The sequence below is a fragment of the Leptonychotes weddellii genome, chromosome 3 (assembly GCF_054177405.1).
Source record: "Leptonychotes weddellii isolate Sample4059 chromosome 3, ASM5417740v2, whole genome shotgun sequence".
Lineage (NCBI taxonomy): Eukaryota > Metazoa > Chordata > Mammalia > Carnivora > Phocidae > Leptonychotes > Leptonychotes weddellii.
This window is the reverse complement of record NC_138371.1, coordinates 164,923,450-164,943,554: the sequence shown is the minus strand read 5'-3', so window position 1 is coordinate 164,943,554 and position 20,105 is coordinate 164,923,450. Positions and strand designations below refer to the sequence as shown.

Genomic DNA, 20,105 nt, shown 5'->3' with positions numbered 1-20,105 from the left:
CTTCTATAGACATAGAATTGATTCATCTATAGATTTGCCCACTTAACTCAGGACAACAATTTTGCAAGGCTGCGGAGAGTGGGAAACAAGGGCTTCTTGTATGTTCGTGCCTGAGTGTTTGGGGTGTCTTGTTATCCAAGTGATAATCCTTTTTATATGTGAACCAACCTGACTTTCGATGTGCATTTTTAGGGCGGACTGCCCAACTAAATGCATTGGTAAGTGGTGTTCTCCAGCTCCGTGGTTGCCATCTAGATAGGGGTTGACTGTGTGTTGTTTCCCCAGGCCCCCTCCAACATGAAGTCGGTGCTTCAAGCAGGATGGCTATTGACGGTGGCCGTTGGCAACATCATCGTGCTTATAATAGCAGGAGCAGGCCAGATCAGTGAACAGGTATGAGGTGGGGAAAGAGACCGTGTGTGTCCGTGATCGTCGTGATGACTCTCCCTCATCCCCTGTGTATACACATGGTCATCTAAGCTAACGGCTGAATAAAACCAGCTGGAGAGGGTGATGACCAAATGGGCTTTTGGCCTAGTGTGTGCAGATTCTTCATATTTCTACTTGGTGTTGTACAGCTGGAAAGTGACAACCAAAATACCCAGATTTGGGTTAACATGCCTATACCCTAATATGGTTTACTATTAAAGGAAAGATCTTTCCTAGCTTCAGTGAATGCAGCGTAATGGCCCCAAGACAAACATGTTTTCCAGAAAGTTTCATGACACCTAAAGTTAGAGCCATTCTGAAGGTGGTTGTAATTTTTCCAGCTAACATAAAGTGAGGGCTTTTCTGAAACTGAAACTCTCTCCTTCAGCATTTCAGCATATGGCTCCTAAGGGGGTTGCCCCTTCCCCTATCTGTTTCTTCACTCCCCCCTTCAAGTCCCATCAGAGCATGGGCTCATGCTGTGTGCTCATAACCTCAAGATTCTGCCAAAGAATAATATGGAGGTCTTAAGTTAGAACAATTCAGCACATTATTTTTTGCTCAAGAGTACTGGGTGCTGTTCTGTTGGTCCCTATCCTTCTAGAGGCCAGCTCTGTCCCTTAACATGGGTTTTTCAGAAATTTTCTCTCATCTTCCCAGAGTCTTGGTTTCTGCCCTCCAGTGTGGTTACAAAAATGTTATCTTTATACTTGGGCATTCAAGAAAAGCTGGTCATTCTGTATCTATGGTAGTCGCCTACCAATTTTCCATCACAGTTTAATTGCAGAGCACCTTCTACCTAGACGTAGCAAGAAAATGCACTCACAATGCATACAGTACCATAACATGCATTGTTTTTGTTTTTTTCTTGCTCCAACTCCATTTCCTTCCAAGTGGGCTGAGTACATTCTATTTGCGGCATTGCTCCTGGCTGTCTGCGTAATATTTGCCATCATGGCCCTATCCTATACTTACATCAATCCAGCGGAGATTGAAGCTCAGTTTGATAATGAGGATGAGAAAAAGAACCTGGAAAAGATGCATATACATTCCACGACGGCTCCTGTCTCGCAGACCCAGATGTGAATGTCAGGAAGCAAGTGGAGGACGGACTGGGTCCAGAACGTGCCCTTACTTCTGTCCCCTGGTTGCAGGACATTCTGATGGGGAAGACTTCAGAATTGTGAACCAAGAAAGCTCTTTTCCAAGCAGCCAGCAATGAACCTAAAACTCTGGAAGAAGTCCTTTCCTTTTAAGAAAAGTCATATTTAAAGCATGGAGATACATACACACACATACACCCTTGTTTCTACAACGATGAATACACACCCTGCCTTTAACTCCTTTTCTGCCACATAAATGAAGTTATTTTGGACTAACTAGTCATTTTTTGAAGGGGTGGCAAAGTTCCATATTGTTTGCATTTTAACCCTCTTTGAAAACACCGTTAAATGAGGCAGGAGCCGATGTGAAAAGTGAATGTACATGCTTTAGAATGGCATGTAATAATAAGCACCAGCTTGTATTAACTGATAACTTTACCTTTTGTTTTTTTGTTTTATTTTTTCCATTCCTTAGCTCTTTTTAAATTTTGTATGACTCAAAAGACCACTCAGGTAAAGGCCAGTAATGATTTTTGGAGTTTCAAGTATGAAATACATTCCTGTTCTTAAGAATAAGTGTCAGTGTGTTTTGGGGGTAGGATAAGAAATCCTTAACCTGTGTCCCGATTCTAAAAGTTGTGTATGCTCAATAAAATGTCATCAGGAGTTGATAAAAGTATGAACAAAAGCAATGGCCACATACAATAAATTCCAGGAACATGAAATATCAAGGTTTGTTTCTTCCTGGTCCTATTTTTCCTGGGGATATAGATACCTATGCTTCTTTTTTATTACTAAGAGCTTTGCAGGTGCATATTTATGTACCATCTTGAAGTGTTTTTCTCAATACAACCATTTTTTCTGCTTGAACAAAAATTCCTTTTTTTAAAAACATTTATTTATTTTAGGGGGGGGGGGCAGAGAGAGAATCTCAAGCAGACTCCACACTGAGCACAGAGCCCAACGTGAGGCTCGATCCCACAACCCCAAGATCACGACCTGAGCCGAAATTAAGAGTTGGACACTTAACCGACTGAGCCACCTAGGCGCTCCCTCGAACAAAAATTGTTGTAAAATGTTGTAAGTACTTCATGCTTGATTCGTCCTATAGGTATTTATCTCAGGTATGAGACCCAGAGTAGTTCTACTTTGTCACTCCTACAAAAACAAGTGGCTGTTCTCAAACTTGTGCACAGCTCTGAATGCTGGGACTTGCTCCTGTGACCCATCAGGAGAAAGGGCCCAGGGTGGGCTTCCAAGATGCTTCATGCACAAGCTCATCATCGAACTGTGGAGACTGAATGAAGGGGAGGCTCAAAACCCAGAAACACATTGTGAGTCTCAAACCTTGCTGAAGACCTTCCCTACCCTTAGGATCAAGCCCTCATTTCTTAATTGAGGCCTGCAAGGCTTTTTTTTTCCTCACGACACATCTCCTTTCTCTCTGCTCACACCGATCCGACTAACAGTGACTTTCTTCTGGAATGCGTCAGGTTCTCATTTCCAGGTCAAGAAAAATCAGGTCCTGAGACACGCATTCTCTACCAACTTTGCCCACCCACTCTGCCTGGCTGAGTCCTCTTCATCTTTAGGATGCAGGCCACTTCCCCCAGGAGTTTTCCCATCCCCCCAGCCTGGCTGTCTCCCCCGTGTGCTGTCCCATACCCTACGCCCTGGTGGGTCCTCACTGTCCAGTTCTGCCTAGGCTGAAAGCTCTCTGTATGTGTCTTGTTCTCCAGATCTTGGTGGGCCTCGACATGTTATACAAACACTTTAAACCTCGGGCTGGGATGGGTGTGATGGAAGATGGGAATGATCCCAATGAACGAAGTCTGGCGTGCAAGAGTAGCGACAAGAACCTACTAATTTTGCCTCTGCGATCCTTCTGCCCTCCCGCTTACATAATGTGCTGCTGGTGGGGTAAACCAGTGGCTACAGTGATGAGCACTCGGTGGGCATTATCTCTCTTGCCAACAACTGAAAGAGGGCTAATCCTAAATCCTCTAGAGATATTCTAGTCCCACCTGTGCTTACAGCTGCTGGGTAACACTGGGCAAGTCTCACATTTTCGAACTCATTTCTCCTACAAAGCAAAGAATACCACACACTCTGAGGTTTTAAAAATCCTCTGTTTCAGGGCAGCTGGCACACAGTAGGCTCCCAAATATTTGAATGAACTCCCCGCTCGACTCCGATATTAACACTGTAGTATGCTTTGCATATGGATGGAAATGATGACTACGTGGTCTTCGTTGGCCCTTGAATGATGTGAGGAGAGCACCAAGGGAAACAGGTGCACTGTGCTGATTGGGGCCAAGTTCCCAGAGTCATTCCAAACATCATCCAGACTGACAGGTGCCAGCATGGGTGTTCTAGGTGCAAGACATTGGACAGTAGCAAATGTCATGGGGAGGGGACAACTTGAGGGGACACATGCGGCTGAATCAATAACCCAGGGTCTTTTGGGCCCTCATGCTTTCTTGCTAGTTTTGCTTTTCACCTTTTTTTTTTTTTTAAGCAAAAATCCTCTTTGGATTTCTTTCTGCTAGCAAAAACAGGTACGAATGTAGGTCTTCTATAAAAGTCAAGTGTCATAATGTGAACTTTCAGAAAGCGGGGAAGACTGTACCTTCAGGCCAAACTATTTTGAGGAGTTTTTATAACATACATATGAATCGTTTTCATATCGGCCTATTCTTGTTTTGTTTTCATATTTCTCTTGCTATTTTTTAAAAATTTGGCGGATTTTTTTTCTTTTGGGGTGCCAAAATATTTATCTTACTATTTTAGACCTTATAAAATTACTTGATTAAATGTATGTCCAGGTTGGGTTTTTGTTGACCATTTTGCATACATCTTGTCATACGTTATGGAGTTTTTTTGGCAGCCTCATTTTTTTTAAATGGCAAACAATAGTAGTCAACATTTCTTGGGCACTATGTGCAGACAGAGCATTACACACGCTATTGCATGAAGCTTACAGGCCTTAATCCTTCCAACAGTCCTATAATGTAGATTACTGTTGTTATTCCCATTCGACAGAGGAGACAACAGCCACAGAGAAACCAAGTAATCTGCCGAAGGTCACATCCACAGTCTGGCTCCAGAGCCCAGATGGCCAGCCACGCCACAAACCTGCCTCTCGCTGCCAACGTTTCATGGGCAGCCTGGACTAACTCAGTTTGATCCTTATAACAATACTAAAGAAGGTCTTATTTCCCCCATTTCTGGGATAAGAAAACTGAGGAATAACCAGCTTAAGTTACTATCTACCCAGCAGAGGGCCGAGCCGGGATTTGAACCCAAGCGAGTGGGAGCAAGGAGAAAGACCTGCCTCTTAACCCCCGGGCTATTCCGTCTCCTTCCACATAGCAAAATGCAAACAGCCGATGGGGGGGCAGGGCATGGTGAAGGGGGTCCCAGAAAGCTTCGGAGGGGCAGCAGTTCCCTTGAAGCCCAGGATGGACAGCCCCGGGCGGGGCTAGATGGACAAGGAGGGCCATATGTGGGGAGGAGAGATTGGTAAACCCTGCACTCAGAGCAAGAAACAGACAAGATTAAACACGTTTACCATCTCAGAAGGAGCCAGGGCCTCCTCTAAGGACCTTGTGATGTTCTGAAAGCCAAATGGCTCTGGCCAAGCCCAGCTTCCCTTTTGACTAAGCCTGGTCATGACACACGGTTTGTCTGGAAGTGCCCCAGTTTGGCCACAAGATGGCGGACGAGAACATTCTTGGCAATATGTGGTGCCAACAAAAGGCTTTTGTAAATGTCAGAAATGCTTACTATAAATTTTTCATGCATACACATCAGAAGGCCTCATCAGATACCGAGTGTCTATTTCTAGAAGCTTCTTTCTTGGGAATGGCACTAGCGGACTTCCATTCTGTCTGGGACTCAGGTACAAATTCTAGTTGGGGTCGCTGTTCCTCAGGATGGCACCAGGCAGAGTGAGTAAGCAACTGGGGTTTTGTGAGTCGGGGAAAGAAACGTGGTTACGGAGCACTTCCTTCAAGCCCGAGTTTGCATGATTTTACATATATCCTTGTCCACTCTTTTATTCATTCAACAAATATTTATTAAGCTTCTACTGTTTTGCAGGCACTGATGTCAACCAGATACGTAAATATATAACTAATGGCAGATGTTGACAAGTGCTATGAAGTAAGGGGAGAGAGACTGGGGAAGGCTGGTATTTTAAATGGAATGGCCAAGGAGGGCCTCTCTGAGGAGGTGACATTTGAGCAGAGACCTGAATGGAGTGAGGAAGCAAGATAGCCAAATGTCTAGGGAAAGAACATTCCAGAACGGGCCCTAACAAGGGCGTATGTCCTCTGATGGGAATACAGTCGGTGTGTTTGAGAACAGCAAAGAGGCCCCTGTGTCTGGAGTGTGGTGAGCAAGGGACGAGGGAGGGGTGACCCAGATTGATCATGTGGGCCTTGTGGGCCACACTGTGGACTTATGCATGTCTGTAGGAGGCTCTCAGAACAGTGGTTTCTCAACCCTGGCTGATTTTTAGAATCACCTGAGAATTAAACCATTCTTTAATACCAATGCCTGGGCCCCGCTCTAACCCACTAGAATCGGAACTCTGGGGTTGCAGGCCGGGCATCCGTTTTTTTTCTGAATGCTCCCAGGGATTCTAATAAGCAACCAAGGTTAAAAACCACCAGCATCTGGTATCGTGTAACAGCACAATAGAAAGTAAAAACAGGCCAACACTACAATTAATGATAATATGTGCCCTTCTGGAACAACAACTTTAGATCTAGCAAGTGCGTGGAGTTGTAGCGTGGGTCATCAAGACAACTGTTTAAAACTATGAACTGCCTCCCATCGACCCGAAGGAATCTTTCCTGGGGAAACTGCAAGTTCTAAAGCATCATGAGTCACTAGAAACTGCGATGATGGGCATCAGAAGCATGGGGCCGGAGCTACAACATGGTCCTCTTTCTGTTCCTGTGGACTTCTCATGGGTACATCTCACCTTCTCCAGCCAAGGTTTGCGTTCCTCCATGCTGTTGTTACAACAAGGGTAATGAGATGTTGGGGGTCACACCTCTGTCAACCACAAAACACCCCCCACATCCTTGCCCTTCCTCTGGGCCCTTTGCTCTCTGGATCTGTTCAAATCAGCCTGTGACCCCTGAGAATCTATGGAAAGGCGAATGTTAATTTATTTGAGCCAACATGTGCTGATTTTCCTCTGGTGGGGGGAGTGGGGATGTGTTAAGGGGTCTCCTAAGGAACATCCTAAGTGGTGTTTGGAAGCCCTGGTGCAGACATTTCTCATTTGTAGATCATTTTCTCAAGCAAGGTATGCCAGCCTAGGACACCACACCTTTTCTTCTTCTCCCGTGTATCGCATCTGCGCAGAGCGACTCTGAGTATTATATACAAATGCCCTGCTTGGCCCTTATTTTGTCACAAAACAAAATGGGATGTGATTCCCTCCGGGCCTGAGTTGGGCTCCCCATCTTTGCCCTGGGAAGATTACCAACAGGTTAAAATAGTCCCTCCATTTGCTGGAACTCCCTGCAGGCGTTCTCCTGTGCCCCTCGAGCCTCTCTTCTTGGCCATCCCCCTTCCTGACCCTCTCCTGTCACCGGGCCAACAACATCGGCCAGGCCCACGAAGCCTTAGAGGGAGGCGGTGTTGACGTGTCCCATCTTCAGGCTGAAGGTTGAAATCCATGTGGATAAAAACCAAGTATCAGTTGGGTGTGGCATTTATCAGAGACTAAAGTGCACATGAAGCCTCCGGACTGGTCTCTGAAATTTCTGTCTCCTTGCAAATAAATAAACAAACCACGAAGAAGGGTGGACCCTAAAGCAATGTGGTTTGGGCAGCAGAAACAGAAAACAGCACCTAGGGAGGTGTGAAAAGCAGTCAGGTAATCAATAGTCTGGCAAGACTGTGCGCAGAGAGGCCCGGCACCTACTACCTCAGCGTTACGTTTACAAGATGGCGGTGAAGGCGCCGGGTCGGCTTCTAGAGCTCTGCGTGCGTGAAATCTATCTACTGCCCACCTCAGTCAAAATGTCTGTCCAAACCCAATCCACCACCCTGAATACTCTGTACGAATATAGCGCATTTAAAAAAACTAGTTTTTTGTCTTTTATCAAATCAGTACATGCAAAGTCTAAAAGGCAAAGATCTCTACAAGACTTGTTTTGAAAAATAGCAATCCTCCGGTTTTCCTGCCCCGCCCGGTTCCCACTCCCTAGGGGCAACCACTTTGAACTCTTGCAACTAATTGTTGACCTCCAAATAGCCTGCTTATACAACCAGTGGTTGGCTTCTCAGTTTAAAGCTTTCTATGTTAACTTCCTACTGTAGAGAAGGAGAATTTGTTCTTGACGCACACCCTGCCGTTCACAGCAGCGACAAATGTGCACTTGCATGAGGGGGAGGATGGGGTCCCCATCCTCTCAGCACAGCCACGTGGTGATTTTAGTTAGATCAATATTCACTGGTACATTGTTGTGCTCGCGTCAGTGTGATCTTCACGTAAGCCACACCATACGCTGTGATTAGTTTTCCCCTTCGTGCACGATGATAACTCTGGCTTGTTGGCCCTGGAGTTAATCATTCCTTTTCAAGGTTGCTTATTTTTCTACAGATCCTCACAAATTCAACCTCCAGATCTCCCTCGGCTTAGTAAATCTCCTCTCGATGTGACCAAATACACGACACGTCCTAGCAATTTCTTCATCTTCAAGAGGTTTCTTCTGGAACCTACTGAGGGATTTGTTAAACAGAAAAACACAGGCCCAGGGTGGAGTCACTTGCCCCCAGGACAGCAAGCCAAGACTTAAAGGCAGTTTCAACCTCTGCAGGAGTAGAATCTTAAGCCAATTAATCTGGAATTTTCTGGTTAGCACCTATGAGGTGATCTGCACCTGGACCCTCTCCATCCCCCAAAGGAAGATGGGGTCTTCCTCATCTGCATGATGAGACATCCCCCCCAGCCCTTTCCACAAAGGAAGTCCACCTTGCCAAAAATAATCCTTTCCTTTCTTGAGCTAATGAATTCTTGCCGCCCTCCCCTTCCTATAAAAACCTTCCATTTTGTATGCCCCCTTGGGGCACCCCACCCCTCCTGGCCAGGTGGACTGCTGCCTGATTCTGAATCACTTAAAGCCAATTAGATCTTCAAATTTACTCAGTTGAATTTTGGGTTTTTTGGTTTTTTTTTTTTAGCAGATTACAATCTGGAGGCCAAAAAGATCCTTGTAAAATGATCTTCAAATCCCCATCACTTCTTGCCTTTGTGACCTCCCCTAGCCTGTATTTCATGCCCCTTTCTCCCTTAGTTACTCCTGGTTTTGGTCGGGCACGTTTCTATAGGTTGATTCCTGAGAAGTGGACATGGGGGGTAAATTGTTCTTGGGTTTTGCATGTCTAGGTTTTTATCCTGTCTCCCATTTGCTTCACATTTGGCCGGGTGTAGAGTTCCAGTCGGGAGCTATTTTCCCTGGGAATTCTGAGACCATCCCCATTGTCTCTGAGCTTTTCAGTGTCACTATTGAAAAGCCCAAGCCATTCTGATTATTGATCTTTCCTAGGAAAACGTTCTCTCTAGAGGCTTGTAGGATCATCTCTTGGCTTCTGGGAATTTGAAACTTCATGGTGACGGATGTTGGTGTGAGTCCATTTTTTTTTTTTAATTTTAATTCCAGTTAACATACAGTGTTATATTAGTTTTAGGTGTACAATATAGTGATTCAACACTTCCATACATCACCCAGTGCTCATCTCAACAACTGCATTCCTTAATCCCCATCACCTATTTCAGCCATTGGCCCAGGCATGAGTCTATTTTTATCTGTTGAGCTGGATTCTCTGTGGCCCTTTCCATCTGGGAACTCCTCTCCTTTGATTCTGGGACATTTTCATGAATTTAAAAAAAATCCTTGCGGGGCGCCTGGGTGGCTCAGTTGGTTAAGCGACTGCCCTCGGCTCAGGTCATGATCCTGGAGTCCCTGGATCGAGTCCCGCAAGGGGCTCCCTGCTCAGCGAGGAGCCTGCTTCTCCCTCTAACCCTCCCCCCGTCATGTACTCTCTCTCTCTCTCATTCTCACTCTCTCAAATAAATAAATAAATCTTTAAAAAAAAAAAAAAAAACTCCTTGGGCCCTGGGTGGCTCAGTCGGTTAAGCGACTGCCTTTGGCTCAGGTATGATCTCGGGGTCTTGGGATGGAGCCCCGCATCAGGCTCCCTGCTCGGTGGGGTGTCTGCTTCTCTCTCTGCCGCTCCCCCTTCTTCCCCCATCAAACCCACCCCTGCTGGCACTCCCTCTCTCTCTCAAATAAAATCTTTTTTAAAAATTTTTAATTAAAAACTTAAAAAATCATCTTCCCTCCATTCTCTAGAACTCCTGGGTATTTAGATGTTCCTCCTCTTTGACCAGACTTGAATTGTTTTATTCTTTCTCCCCTACTTTTTTTGTTGTTGTTGTTTGTTTTGTTTTTGAGAAATCCTTGATTTATTTTCCAAACTCTCTAATGTATTTTTTTTTAATTTCTGCCATCCTGTCTTTAATCCAAAGGGTATTTCTAATTACCTGACTCGTTATTTATGGTCACATCCAGCTATTTCAGGCTGATTGTTCTGCCCTCCTGACTTTTAGACCACCACTACGGGTATTCTGAAGTCTTCTTCCCCTGCGTTGTCTCTATTCCCTCTAAGCCGTTTTTTTCTGAGTCGCTTGTTTCTTAGTCTGTTTTTCAAATGGCACATTTCCTCAGATAAATTATGATTCTTGGCTGTCTACTCCGATTTAAGAGGAGGGGTCTAAAGAGCTGGTTGGAAGCTCTGTGCACATGACCGTGGTCTACAGATAGGGAAATCTGGATGAACCACCAGAAGGTGGCCTTTTTAGATCCAGACGGGAGTGGGGAAGCTCCAGGAGGAGGAGGAGGGGTGGGTGGGGGGAGGGGGGAGCCTACATTCATGCGGAAAACCTTCCTTTACGCCCACCTGTTGTTTGTTAACCAGCACCTTAGCCCCAGTTGTGTTAGCTGTCTCCTGAACCTGTGACCCTTGGTTTTACCCTCTCCAGAGATGAAGCCGCCATTGAGATGGGGGGGTGGAAGCACCCAGCTGTGTGGGGGGCAGGGAGGTTAATGATCGAATTCCTACCTGCTGCCCCACCTTCACGCCTGCTTCCTAAGGTGCTGGGGCTGCTGATTCCTCAGGTGTGTGTGTGTGCGTGCAAACGTGTGTATATGTATGCATGCAATTCGAGTTCTGTCGCTTCCCTACTACTGGCTTGGGATCCAGTTTTCTGAAGTCGGCTAAGTTACCACTCATCTATCTGCTGTTCGGCTTCCAAAACTGTCAATATTGTCTTCTCTCCAATTCTTGTGAGTTTATACAGTTAAAAATATATATTTCACCATCTTTACTGTCATTTAGTGAGTTTAAGGAGGGAGTAGATGTAAATATTTGTGCTCAGTCCTCATTTCTATCCAGAAGTCCTAATTGCAGCCTTCTTTTTAATGAATATGCTTTCTGTCTCTATTCTTTCTAGCAGTCTTAGTGCATGGGAAAGCTGCCTCCTCCCCCAGGTGTGGTTCCCTGACCTGTTTTCCCCAAACCCAAAGCCGCCTGGCAGGTCAGCGTGCCATGCGCGCTCCTCCCACGGGACGTCCAGCCACGAGCCTGTTTGCGGCGTCCACTCAGGGCAGACCTGATGGGGCTGAGACCCCAGGGGTCTGGGAAGAGTGGAAGTGTCCCCCATCGACATCCTGACACTGAGAACCAGTCAGCCTCAAGTTCTGATCTGGCCATCTTGCATCCAAGAAAGTGGTTTTCTGATTTGTTTTGTGTTTAGTTATTTTCCATCTGCTTAGTCGGTTAGAAACAAGAAACAAAAAACAAAAGGAAAACCTGGTGGTGCACTTGCCTTCGGCTGCAAGTCACAGAAATCCCAACCTAAACCTACTTAGGTAACGTGGACTCGGTTGGGCCATGGGTTCAAGCCCCATGTGGCGCTCCACTTAAAAAACACAAAATAAAATATTAAAAAAACATTGGATGGGTGGCAATGGGACCAGGACAGAAAGAAGAGTTTGAGGTAATTGAGAAATCAAGAAAGAGAGCAACTTGAAGAAAGTGAACCCAGAAGGAGGACCAGTGGAGGAGACCAGGGGTCATGGGAATCTGGAGGGAGAGAAAAGCCCACTTGAGGCACCATATCGGTTGGGCCCTGTTGTGGGTTGAGCTCCAAACCCTCCAAAAACATATGTTGAAATCCTAACCCCTTATATCTGTGGATGTGACCTTATTGGACACAGGGTCTTTGCAGATGTCATTAAATCAAGATGAAGTCACACTGGAGTAGGGTGGGCCCTTAATCCAATATGACTGGTGTCCTTAGAAGAAGAGACAGAGACACAAGAGAGGTGCCAGCCCTGTGAAGAGGGAGCAGAGATCGGAGTGATGCATCTGCAAGCCAAGGACTGCTGGTAACACCGGAAGCTGAGAGAAATGCCTGGAGGAGTCTCCTTAGAGCCTCCAGAGAGAGCATGGCCCTGTTGGCAGCCAACACCTTGATTCTAGAGTCCTAAACTCCAGATTGTAAGAGAACAAATTTCTGTCATTTTAAGCTGCTCCATCTTGGGTGTTTGTCACAGCGGCCCTGGGCAACTAGAATAGGCCCCCAGCAGAAAAGAGATGGCCCACTCAAAGAGGGGACATGAGGAGGGGCTCTAGGAGCCATAGCAGGTGCGGGTAAAGCTGGAGGAACCAACATAGCACCATTAAGCACCTGGGTCTAATAAAGACCTCACCAGTGCCAGACTTCAGGGGCAAAAGGAGGGAGCCGTTACTGAAAGCCAGAAAGATCACCTCAGCTGTGGGGGATGCAGCCAACCAAGGCAGTCCGGAAGGGGGAGTTCTGGACTTCCTTCTCCTCCCGCCTTTCCTTGGCTGAATCCAACCAGAAGCCAGAGCGAGGGAGACGTTGATACCGTCCCTATAGACCAGCGTCCCGGGACAGAGAGCGGAGAGGAGATGGGTGGAGACCGGATCCGGAAGGGCCTGTGGAAAGTATCCCTGGAAAAAACAGGAAATGTGGTTTCAGCTAGAATGTTCTTAGAGAACCAGTCCATGCACTTGAAGCTTTTTTCAAAGGTAAGTTGTCAAAGAAAGCCAGTGAGCATGACAATAAGGGATGTTAGCCACATTTCCGTATGTCTCTTTATGTAGAATTCTTCAGATTACAGCAGGTCTGGTTCTCTAAATTATCAAAAGACCTGGTGGGGGGTGGAATACTGAGGCAGAGGATTGAAACCAGAGCTCATCATCAGGGCTGACTTTGATGTTAGTGCCTTTCTCCCGCTTGTCTTCATAACTCCTCATGAGCCATATTTCTTCCGGAGAAATGTGCTCATCCGGTTTTCTCATCCCTGCCAACTAGCTGATGGTAACTTGCTTCTTGGTTTCTCCAGCTGAAATGGGGCTTAAGGAGCCATAAGAATGGGGTGGGGGTGGTTTGGTGCTGGGAGACCATGCCTCAGATCCCACCTGGCTTTGCCTGGGTTTTGTTCCTGCCCCTGGAAAAGGTTATTATGCCACCAGTAGCTTGTTCTTAACAACTAACGACTACTTTACGTTTCAGATTTAGGCTAGCATGTTATCATGGAAATCATTTGGGCACTTTATTATGGCAGAAAAGGCAGGACTTTTAATATCTAAATGAATTAATGAGAATTGAAAAATACACCTTTGAATAAAGCAAATAAGAAAATTCCAGTTAAAAACGGGATTGTTGTGCCTTCCATCAGTTTCAGTCTATGACCCAAACATTTCCAAGGACAGAGGACTCAGAATTATCTTAATGGTTCTGATAAGGAACAAAACCATCCATTACTATCTCTTCCTGCATGAGCAGGGCTTTCATCCTCATTAAATTGTAAAAATGATGAAGTAGTGGCCTCCATGAGAAATGTAAAATGTTTTCAATTAAAAGATACATTTAGGGAGAAGACTTTATTTATAGGTGATCATTACCATATTAGTCAAATTAATGTATCCATGTCAGATAGGCACCCAATAAATCGTATTTCCATATTATAAGAATTATTTAAGCGTCCTCACCATACATATTTGCACATACGAAAATGGTTAGAACTGGGATTTTTCTGACCATATGAGATGAAAGATCACTGCTGCAAAAAAGAAATAGTTATAATCACAATCACTACCGTGTGTTGAGTTCTTACCATGCTTGACCCACATGCATGAATTCACTTACCTTTAGGAAGGCCCTATGGGGTGTGTTCTATTTTAATGACAGACCACGTTTTGGCCACTGTGCTTTTCATCCTAAGGTTTAAAAGGGTTTTCTTTTCATTTATTTAAAATAAAATCCAAGATTTGATTTTAAGAAGTCCCGTAGTTCAAGTGTAAATTGATAAAGACCTGGATTACAAGATTGACCATGAGAACATAGAAAAGGGAAACACTCACCAGTGAAGCTGTAGACTCTCTTGAAATTGATATGTATAATTAACATGCTCCATATAAAATACAAATTTTTGTTTGATTGATTGACTTTGAGAACTAGATTAATTCTAGAGGTTACTGGACAAATAAGCATGCAAGAGTACCAGGAAAACTCTAACCAAGAGGAGCATTGAGAGAAGGACTTCCTTACAAAGTGATGTCAACAACTGGGGAAGGGTCAGAGATTTTACCCTACCTGTAAGCTAACAAGTTAGCCTCCCACAGTTTCATGGGATGGTAGAAGACACAAGACTCCTGGCTAAAGCAGAGTGTCAGCATTATCAACCTTTTCCTGGGTGGGTTCCTAAGCCCTAGCTGCCACAGGTGACACAGAGAGCCAGGTGGGTTGCATGACAGGGAAGAAACCCTGAACTTAGGCAGCCCAGATCTTTTATAATGATGGAAGCATGCCTGCCCTTTGCTTCCAGGAGAAATGATCTCTGTCATCCACGGCTGTTTGCTATTCATATATCCTCGAAAGATAGCCCAGAACAAAGGCATCTTCAGCTCAAAAGATGTGCAAAACTGCAAGAAACCCAGAGACAATTGTCTCCCAACAGATAGCACAACATATTACACAAGCTTTATAATTAAAACAGGGACTATGGGCCATGAAAAGACAAACAGATGGAATAAAATATAAACACCAAAATGGACCCAAATTATGTGGGAATTTAGAATTTGATAAAGGTGTCATAGCGAATCATTGGGAGAAAACATGGACTTTTAACAAATGGTGATAAGAAAATAAGGTCATTACTTGGGAAAAAAATTAAGTTGGCTCCATATGTCACAATGTACTCAGAATTAAGTTCCAGATGAAGCAAGGATTGAAATAATTAAAAAATGAAACTCTGTGGAATCGATGGTGGAATATTGCATCAAAATAATAATTTTATACCCTACCTCTGGGAAACAGTGGAAGAACTTAGCTTTATCTGCAATTTTCTGGGTTGTTTTAAAGGGCTAATCAATGTAGAAGGAATTATAGAACATTGCATTTTGAATCATCATTGTAATGATTGATTAAAGCTAAAATTATCAATAGATGGTCAAACCATTGGAAAAAAGTTTGAGGAGTGTGGTCAGATAATAGAATAGAATTATTATGAAATCCCCTGACTTGGACTAATTGTACCATGGGTAAGAGAATGTCTTTGCTCTTACGAGATACTATGAGTGAGAGAGAGGGACAGAGGAAGGAGAGTGAGGGAGAGAAAGAAAGGAGAGAATTAGAGCAAGAAAGCAATGTGTAAAAATGACTAATTCGGTGAACTCAGGTGAAGGGTATATGGAGTTTATTGTACTTTATTGTGGTCTTATAACTTTTCTGATGTCTGAGGTTTTTTTCAGAATAAAAAGTTTAAATTTAAAAGAGAAAACGTAAGCATTGGAAATGGTTTTTTTTAAGATTTTATTTATTTACTTATTTGAAGAGAGAGATAGAGTGGAGGGAAGGGCAGAGGGAGAGAGAATCTCAAGCAGACTCCCAGCTGAGCATGGAGCCTGACATGGGGCTCAATCTCACGACCCTAAGATCATGACCTGAGCCAAAATCAAGAGTTGGATGCTGGGACACCTGGGTGGCTCAGTCGATTAAGCGGCTGCCTTCGGCCTGGGTCATGGTCCCAGGGCCCTGGGATCGAGTCCCGCATCAGGCTCCTCGCTCAGCAGGGAGCCTGCTTCTCCCTCTCTCCCCCTCTGCTTGTGAATAAATAAAATCTTAACCAAAAAAAAAAAAAAGAGTTAGATGCTCAGTCTTCTGAGTCACCCAGGCGCCCTAAGCACTGAAAATGTTTAAACCAAAATTTAACAAGCATGCTTTGGAAAGGCAGATGTGGAAGAATTTTCCAATTCATTTGATTATATGGCACATTTTTCTGGACATCTACTCCACTGTTCTAGACATAGAATCACGATGAAGTAAGATATTGTAGCAGTAAGCTATCCGCTTGCCCTCCCCCATGAACTGGTATGATTCCTCCTAGGGTCCTCACTCCCTGTTAACTCGTAAAATCAGTATCATTTCAAGGCCAGGTATTATGTGGCTTGGTACAAGAGCTATTTTCTTAAATGTCTGTACCTCTGATATGTTTTTCTTCCTTTACCTATTTATTCCAAAGATTTCTTAAATTCCAATTTATTTTGTCTGAAAGCTCCAATCAAGCACATTTCTCTATTTAATAGTATGGCGGCTGTGCCCCCTGTTAACGGGGCTTCAGTTCACGTCAGGTCAGGAGCAGAACCAGCCCATGCTGGACAGTTGGTGCTCAGCTCAGGAGAGGGCATGCAGTGGAGTCGAGGGTAGGCTCTGGGAGATGGAACCTGGCCTTGGGCGATAGGGACGCAGCTACAAGCTTGGGGTTTCGAGAGCAAGCTTTGGGGCCCTTCAAGACTGGGGACAAGGCAAGATCCCAGTCTTGGAAAAAGAAGGCCTGGGGACAAAAGAACTCAGGGTCAGAGTGGGGACAAGATGGGAGCTCAAGTGCTAAAATGCTCATACCAAACAGAACGTTGGTCTCAAAAAAGAAACGCAGACACCCCTTCCTGGAGAAGGAAGTGGGGGTCAGTGTAGGGTGAGCTGCAAGATTCATGTTATCACACACAAGCTCTTGAGCTCACAACTGCTTCAGCTGTTTGGTTACCCTTGATCTTTGCCTTCACTGTCCTTCATTCACACCCACCCGCACCCCGTCTTCCCCATAGGCCAGTCATTAAAACTGTGTAGACTCAGCATAAGGGTATCCTCTGTGACTACAGGTGCGTTGAATGATCATTTTGGCTGGATGGGAATGACTGTTAAAATCAATACCCAGTTGATGTTGAAGCCAAATATCAAAGACTAAACTCAGCAAAGTCTGAACTCATGGGCTATAGGAATAAATCTGAAATATCGCCAAAAAGTATTTAATTATTATTGCAATGGTATCATGAAAAAACTTAGAAGTCAATTTTTAAATTTAACGTTTTGATGTAGAGACAGTAATTTCTCTTGTGATCACTAAACCACTTTAGGGTATTAGTCACTCGCTATCAACTGAACTCAGTGGGGATGTGAGATTTTTTTTGGCTTAGCTTTGCCAGGGCAAGGACTGATGTTGCAAATGTTGTCAATGTGGGGTCTCGGATGGGGGGGCCACCAAATGTGGGGTGACCCTATCGGGTGGAGGCCAGGGGCAAGGGCAATGAAAGAATTCACCCAAGGCAGAACAGAGGAGATATAAGGTTGTTGACTATCGCTATGCTGATCAGAGTTAATGATAACTTAGATGCTTGGGTTGGGCGTGCCCGAAAAGACGAAGTTGGCTCCTTGACCTTGCACGGGCACACCTGACAGCACAGGTGAATCATGGATTGTGGCCCCAGGCCGAGACCACAGCTAAGCGTCCTAGCAGCCTTATCTGCCAGGTATTCTTCAAGAAAGCTTTCCTGGTCTTCCTGCTGAAGATTTGGGAAGGTTGAAGCTGCCACCTAGGCCCTTCAGCCAACTTTAGCAAGTGGCTTTAGCCTGAGTGATGAATTAACTAAACCTTTCTTTATCTATAGATCATGCATTGTTTCCTAGAAAGACTCAGAACCAACCAAGCCCTCTTGCCCAACCTCCCCGCCCCCCACTACCTCTGAACATCTGGTAACATCTGTAGCCGGCACCATTGGGTCTGCACATAATCAAGTGTTATAGACCACACTGCTTCCCTTTTACTGATTAACTGCCCTAAAATTCCTTTAAAAATCATTGGGCCAGGCAGAAACCTCCGAGTTGGTTTTTGGGCAAGAGTCTGCCTTCTCAGGGCGCCTGGGTGGTTCGTCATGATCCCAGAGTCCTGGGATCGAGTCCCACATGGGGTTCCCTGCTCAGCGGGGAGCCTGCTTCTCCCTCTCCTCCCCGTTCGCTCGTGCTTTCCCTTGCTATCTCTTGTCTCTCTCTCAAATAAATAAATAAAATCCTAAAAAAAAAAAAAAAAGAGTCTGCCTTCTCCCCCAGGTGGCCGGCCTCTGGAACAAAGCTCATACTCCTTTCTAATCAAAGCTCGTCTCTTGAGTATTGGCTTTTCCAGGGACAGCAGCCGAACCTGGGTTTTGGGTAGCCAGGTGAGGAACAACAGGATTCAGAGCACATGCCAAGGTGACTGCCAGGGCTCACCCCTGCGGGGGGCAGGGATGGATGGCTCAGACCCCACAGCTTGACGCGTTTGTTCTCTCTGTAGGGACCTGCAGAGGCAGAAGCTGTCCCTCGTCCACACACTGTGGGAGCGATGCCCAACACGGAGCTGGCCATCAATCCATTTCTGTTGAAGAGGGGAATGAGCGAACAAAAGAGCAGGAATGAGCAGGAGACTGTAGCAAGGTCAGCATTTAATTTAAGGTAAGACCAGCAGTTATCTGCCCCAAGGACATCAGGTCATGACCCATCTAGAGGCAGAGGCTTTGACCTTATGATTTAATCGAGATCTTTTTCACAACCTCTGACAGCTTTGCTAGAAACCCACTGTAGGGGCCTGGGCCGCGGAGGGCATGTTTCAGAAACCGCAGGACGCCCACTCCACCAGAGAGCCCTGGAAGGAACAGCAGGACAGGGGCGGTGTTTCCAGAGCCTTCCTCGGAGGGAGGGGGAAGGAAGGCTTGTGATGCTCTGCCTCCCGCGGCAGCCCCAGCGTCAGCCCTTTCTGAAATTGCTGGCTGAATGGCTCTGACTCACCACCTGACTCGTTCTTGCTCTTATTTTCCATTATAGAAACCTTATCTTGTGCGTCAAAATCGGAGATAAAAACGTGAGAATCTAAGAGGGTGGGGGCAGGGAGGGGGTTGGGCTGTGTGGGAGGAAGGAAAGGAGGACAGAAGCCCTTATAAATCCCGCCCCCTCCCACCTCCCACCCCTGGGTGTCTCTAGCCAGGAACAAGGCTCTATTCCCTCCCTGTGGCTGCTGGTGGCCCAGGGAGGAGAGAAACTCATCCCAAGGGGGAGCTGCTCCCACATCCCGGGGCCATCCCACAGGCTTGATGGCTACTGGGTTCTGGCTCAGTCCCCTAAACCAGCTCCCGAGTCCCTGACTCCTGACTCAGGGGTGGCTTTTGTAAGGGCAAATACAAATACAAAATAAGAAGTTTCATTCTCCCAGTGGAAAGGAAGGGGAAAAAAGACTCCCCACCTTTCCTTTTTCTTTCAGGATTCCTTTCTCCATCCTTCTCAAATGGTCATAAATCTTTTTTATGGGCCACAGAAACCACTTGCCAGTCTCACAACTCAGGATTGTGTCCTCAAAGACCTGGGGGCCATCTCTTTGTCTGTAATCATCAAGGAAGGTAACACCCCGTTTCCCCAGGGGGGGATGCACCTAAGTTTCACCTGACTCCACCTTTCGAAACCTGCTTAATGTAAACGACTTATCCACTTAGCTATGAAGAGAGATGCTTTCTGTCTTTGCAACCCTTCTGGCTGCTGGCCTGTGATGCTCATCACATTCCGGTTTAATGTGGTTCCGTAATAAACCTGTTTTCTTTCTCTCCTACCTTCGTGGAGGGGTTTTGGGGGTCAGGAGTCAATTTTGTTTTTATCATATTCCCCATACTTCGTCCAGCATCAGCGACATGATTTTCACATTAAAGACAAGTAGGGAGACATGAAATCCTATTGACCCAACAAAGGTGGTCCAGACCCAGCCTTCTGCAGCTTCTCTCCCAGATTCCTAACCATTGATATTCCCCTTGTGGGCTCTTATCTGAACAGAACACACTCCATGAGCATCAGAATATTGAACCCAAAGCTATGGGGACAGAATTTTGGAAGTGACCTGAGAGAGCTAGTGAGAGCTGGTGATGGTCCATCTCCAACCTGAGAGGCCAGGGAACAACCCAGTGTGGTGACAGTCCTCTGAACTGCATCACTCCAGGGTGACTTCAAATCCCTTGTTCAGTCCTGGGTTTGTGCCCTGCCCTGGGGTGTGGCTGTCCTCTCAGCAATTAAGGAGTCCCTCCCACCACACAGGACATAATTATCCGCTTCAAGATACTCCCCTCCCAGAACTGCCGGGGATCCTTACCCTGAATCACACCCCC

The 20,105-nt window shown here is 45.7% G+C and overlaps 1 protein-coding gene across 2 annotated transcripts in view; it reads left to right on the top strand.

Moving 5' to 3' along the window:
- Positions 1 to 2,263, top strand: part of SLC15A1 (solute carrier family 15 member 1) — a 50,709-nt gene extending 48,446 nt beyond the window's left edge. For both annotated transcript variants that reach the window (XM_081815159.1, XM_081815158.1), the window contains 2 exons: positions 286 to 393; positions 1,324 to 2,263. In XM_081815159.1, the coding sequence (XP_081671285.1) occupies positions 286 to 393; positions 1,324 to 1,515 (300 nt within the window). In that variant the 3' untranslated portion in view covers positions 1,516 to 2,263. The remainder of the gene's footprint in view (positions 1 to 285; positions 394 to 1,323) is intronic.
- Positions 2,264 to 20,105: the final 17,842 nt, after the last annotated feature.